Genomic DNA, 5,526 nt, shown 5'->3' with positions numbered 1-5,526 from the left:
CCTAACTTTTCAGGCTTTTATTATTCCCTGTCTGAACTTATAAAAGTTCCTCTCTTTTGTCTTGTGTTGCCAACCCCGCTCCCCTGAATACTCTACTACGCGCAGCTGCTGGAGTGATCTTATGTCTTAATACTATGCCACTGCTATTAAAACTCTTCAATGGTTTAGACAAAAGTCCACACTTCTTAGTATGAAAGACTCTTTGTACTCCATCCCTGCTTTAGTGTCCTGACTTATCCCCCACCACCATGTCTCTCTTTTACCTCCTCTCCCCCACCTTTCGTGCTGAAGCAACTCTAAACTTCCCTAAGACACCATGCTATCTTTTGTTTCTCTGCATATGTTGCTCCTCCACCTAAAATGCTCTGTTGTTGCTAGTTGCTGTAGGGTCAATTCCGACTCAGGGTGACCGCATGTAAAGAGCAGAACTTGTCACAGGATTTTTAAGGCTGTGACTTCTGGAAGCAGATCACTAAGCCTGTCTTCCAAGGTACCTCTGGGTGGGTTCAAACTGCCGACCTTCCAGCTAGCAGTCAAGTGTTTGAGTGTTTGTGCCACTCAGGGATCTTAAAATGCCCTGCCCCACCAAGAGATACTCACATCAACGTGGATGATCCCTCTGTGGAGGTTTCCTGCGTGCCCCAAGGTGACCACATCTGATGCCCTTTTACTTCCTCAACTTGCATGTACTTTCTATTACTTCATGTGGAGGATTCAACTGTGAGCTGCTCAAGGGCAGGCAATTTACTTCTTTGCAGCTATAACATGAACCCCTAGCACAGTGTCTAGCTATTATATAGAAGACGTTGAATGAGACTATTTTGAACCAAAGTCAACTGAAGTTATATACCATAAAAGACATATTAATATTTAAAGACTGAAAGAGGATGTCATTCTTGAAAGTGAGAATCAGAAAAGATTTGAGGAAGGTGGTGGCATATGAACCAGGTATTGAAAATACGTAACATGGAGGGTAAAGGTTTTCAATGAAGTAAAATGAACAAAAACAGAGAAGCAGAAAAATAAACTAATGTCTGATGGCTGGTACTTCAGTTTTTTCTGGGAAGGTCAGTTTAGGGTCCAACCTAGAAGGCCTTCAAGCCCAGGTTAAGAAGTCTATACTTTGTTCTGTAGACAATGGGAGATCATAGCAAGTTTCTGAACAGGAGAACGGTATTAATCTATTTTTTTGAGAAAGGAGATTAATTAAATACAAGGCAGGAGTGGGAGTAAGAACTGGAAAATGACAACTTTCAAGATAGATCTGACAAAATTTAGCAAAGACCTAACTCATAGTAGAGTGGCAGGAATAAGTCTTAAGCTGGGAAATTGGATAAATAGGGCAATAAGAGTAGAAAAGAAAGTAAGAAAAAAGACAGTGAACTTGGTTTTGGAATATTAAACTGAAATGGGAGGCAGCCACTTTCAAGAGATGAGACATGAATCTGGGAGTCATTCAACTCCAGGTGATGACTTAAACCTCAAGAGGAGAGTGATGGTAAAGGATCAAACACAGGCCCTACTCCACATCAAAATAAGGGTGCCCTGGAACACGTTTCTATAACAGTATCAATCACCAATTACACTAATTGGCTAACATGTCTGTTTTTCTGACTCTGAACTTCTTGAGGGAAGAAGCCATGTTTTATTTATCTTTGTGTCTCCAGCTTACGACTTCAAAAATATTATTATTCCCTATTATAGCAGAATTATATTAGAATTATTCATAATTCTAGAGAGCTCTGGTGGCATAACATCTAAGGCATTTGACCGCTAACCAGAAGGCTGGCAGTTCAAACTCACCAGCCACGCCTCAGAAAAAAGGTTTGGCAACCTACTTCTGTAAGAGATACCACCTCGGAAACTCAAGGAGGGGTCACTATGAGTCAGATCCAACTTGAAGGCAGTAAGTTTGGTTTTTGTTTTTGGTCATAATTCTAATAGGTAAAAAATACAACCTCCTATGACATGTTATAATTTAACACAGCACAGGAATTAAAAAAAAAGAAATTTCTTTCACATCTTCACATATCTGTGTCAGATGGTAGCAACTTAAGGTAGATGGACCAGTGGTTACCAAGGGGCCGATACTACCATCATCTGCTCCTTTCTGCTACTCTAAGGACGCAGCAGCTGACAATTTCTATTCCTTTTACCATCTCTTTTTTCCATCAAAAGTCCGTATTATCCCAGCCCTTGGCATGCTTGAAAGGAAAGTGGTAGAATGCTGGCATGGTATTTATAGGGCTGCAAACCGCTGATCTATTAATTTGTTTTCACTGACCTTTATGTGTCTATTCATAGCAGTGGATTGTGCTGCTCGCACCAGACCCTCGAGTTCAGCACCGCTGAAATTCTTGGTCTCCACAGCCAGTTCTTTAATATCCACATCAGCAGAGAGTAACTGGTGCCCTCTCATCCTTGCTGTGTGGATGTGAAGGATCTGTAGTCGACCTTTCTCATCTGGTAAGCCTGATAAAATTAAAAATATAACAGATACATTCCTAGTCTCAAAAGCACCATCAGCATTATAATCCAAATGTTGTTCTTATAAGTACAAATGTATGTAAACATCTGCTTCACATGACATCCACCATTTTTAACGAACAACTTTTATAGCAAAGTAATATGACTTTGCTCCTGCAAAACGGTCAGTGTTCCTGATCAATGACAGGTCTGCTTACCTATCTCCATCTTAACTTCCAATCTTCCAGGTCGAAGGAGAGCCTCATCTATCAGATCTGGTCTGTTGGTCATTCCTGGTCATAGACGTTTAAACAAACAAACAGATAAATTATCAGTGTTCAAAATTAGCGAAAAGTTCCCTCCATGATGTGTAAGGACAGTAATTTCCCTGACAAGCTCAGACAACATTTTACAAAAGTCAGATAGAAAACCAAATTATTCTCAAATAAAAACATCATTGGTTCTGGATCTGTTCTAATGAAAATACCTGGAGGCTTTGCTTTACTATTTCACTGTGTACATGCCAAGGAATAGGACTGCAATGAAAACTTCAAATATTTAGAGAGAAAATTTAAGGTTCAAAGAGGGTGACTTGCTTACCAAAGTCATAGGGACAATGTGGACACAAACTGTCTGACTCCTTTCTACTAGGCCAGTGGTTCTTGCTTACCAAAGTCATAGGGACAATGTGGACACAAACTGTCTGACTCCTTTCTACTAGGCCAGTGGTTCTCAACCTTCATAACAGAGCATAAGTTCTTGTTTCCAAAGTAATCTTAAGAAGAACCTCAGTACATAAAACCGTTAAAAGAAGTTACAACAGGGATGCAGGATCCAAAGTTTACTCCCTGGCCCTCACTGACCCGGAAGCACCTCTGAGGAGCCGGGGGTCCTCAGGACCTAGATTGAAAATCACTGCACTACAGTGTGCTGCCTTCCATTTGTGGTGAGCTATAAGGTTAAACCCACGAGTCACTAAAATCTATCTTTTATATTGTCCTATTGAGTCTACATATTAAAAATAGCCAAATTCTTTAGTATCACTTGATTCTAATTTGAAAACATTGGCAAGAGATTATGATTACAACCTACATAGGTCTTAATTCAAAAGTTATGTATTTCATGTTTTTCCATGATAGTCCTTTTTGTGTTTTTTTAAAGTGAACATACCAATGACTAGAATGTTATTCAGTTGCTCCACTCCATCAATTTTGGACAGCAGCTGATTGACAACAGTGTCATGCACTCCTGTGCTCCCGGCCATGCTCCCTCTCTGCTTGCAGATGGCATCGATTTCATCAAAGATGATGATGTGCAAACCACTGTTAGCCCCAAGCTATTAAAGAGAGAAAATGATGTTAAAAGTCAACATTTGAATGTTATCATGAAACAAACAAAACAAAAAAGCAAACCAAAACTTTCAACAGGTTGACTTTGCTCCACTTTGACTAATAAATACAGCAAGTGCAATCACAGCTGTTGTCCTCTTACAGGTGCCAGGACTGTGTTCTCTGAATTCTGCAAACTGAAAAGGCATTCCAGACCACCTAATTAACAGCCATCAAACAAAAATACACATTACATAAGGATGAAACTGAATAGTCCATTAAATAACTAAAGGTTGATTTCTGCCATTTCTATATCACACTGTTTGAAAGAACAACTCTCATACATAGCAGATGCATTTAAGTCAGTGTGTGGCAAACTCCCTCCCATTTTCCCTGAGTTTTGATGAGGTGACTGTCCCAGAAGAAGCAGGCTTAATGCTTATTTGTTTTGTCATATTATATAGCTGAACATTAATTCTACCTACAGGTTGGTTAAATAGAAAAAGAAGTCATATTCTCTTATATGATATGAAAATTGATTACTTCTTCTTACTAGTGAAATGAGAACAGAGATACAGTTCATACAAAGAACACGCAAGGAAGTGCTATTTCTTATGCATAGTGATAATCTGTTTTCATTTATTGGAAATGGAGTCATTAACATAAATCAGTTTGTATATTTTAAACCTTTAATAGATAAAAATACTTTTAAATGCTAATAATTCATTAGGTTAAACCATCATGGACCTTCTATCAATTTGTGTTTAAATGATTTAATCTCCTATTAAGGACCAAATGCGAAGTGTACTCCAGAAATAATTTTCTTCTCTTCTTCTTTTTTAAACAAGAAAGAAAATTAGAGATTTTTTTTAAAGAAAGAAAGATAGATGAGAATGAACTCAACCTAAATATTTATAGATACTCTAAATTAAATGATGGGCATAATGAGATACAAGGTTAGGTATGACTGAAGATATGATCTTTTTTTTTCTTAAACGTAAGAGATTTTCTCCCCTTTTATTGCAAAAGTAGAAGATATAAAATAGTAAAAATTGATTGTAAAATAAATTATATCATCTAGAGATAAACGATGCTAACATCATGTGGATTGAATTCTATATTTTAAATTGATATTAATTCCACTGAATCTTGCATTCTCTTGAGCATAAATTGCTTGAAAATAATTTTAAGTGGTTATTTTTGTTTCTAATTACAAAATATGTAATTATTGTAGGCTGTCTACTCTGTTCTATGAATTCATATATATTTTAATCTCTATCTTATTTTAATATTTGGTAGGGCAAGGTTTTCCCCTCCACATATTATCCTTCTTTTTCATAATTGTCTTTGCTAGTTGCAACTGTGTTTAATTCCAGATGAACATTAAAATCATTCAATCAGAGTAAAAACAACCCCTATCTATTAAAAACAAACAAACAAAAATGAAAAGTAAAAAGCAAGCACCTAAATTTTTATTGGAAGTAGATTAAATCTCTAAATTAGCTTAGAAAGTACTAACATATTTGTAGCATGTTCAGTCTTCTTAAGGAGGATGATGATGTTGTGTGCCATTTAGTCAATCCTGACTCACAGTGACCTGATGTGACAGTAGAACTGCCCATACAGTTTCCAAAACTGTAATCTTCATAGAAGCATATTGCCAGGTCTTTTATCCTGTAGAACCACTGGGTGTATTCAAACACCCATCTTTCATGTGGCAGCCAAGTGCTTA

The 5,526-nt window shown here is 37.3% G+C and overlaps 1 protein-coding gene across 1 annotated transcript in view; it reads right to left on the bottom strand.

Moving 5' to 3' along the window:
- The window catches only part of NSF (N-ethylmaleimide sensitive factor, vesicle fusing ATPase), a 130,015-nt gene that overhangs the window by 62,831 nt on the left and 61,658 nt on the right, over positions 1-5,526 (bottom strand). Inside the window, exons 3-5 of the mRNA XM_007959918.2 lie at positions 3,637-3,802; positions 2,685-2,759; positions 2,285-2,472 (exon numbers count right to left, since the gene is read on the bottom strand). Coding sequence (XP_007958109.1) covers positions 2,285-2,472; positions 2,685-2,759; positions 3,637-3,802 — 429 coding nt within the window. The remainder of the gene's footprint in view (positions 1-2,284; positions 2,473-2,684; positions 2,760-3,636; positions 3,803-5,526) is intronic.

This window comes from Orycteropus afer, unplaced genomic scaffold (assembly GCF_000298275.1).
Source record: "Orycteropus afer afer isolate SDZICR_OR568_19922 unplaced genomic scaffold, OryAfe1.0 scaffold00018, whole genome shotgun sequence".
In the NCBI taxonomy this organism is placed as follows: domain Eukaryota; kingdom Metazoa; phylum Chordata; class Mammalia; order Tubulidentata; family Orycteropodidae; genus Orycteropus; species Orycteropus afer.
This window is presented reverse-complemented; position numbering and strand designations above follow the sequence as displayed.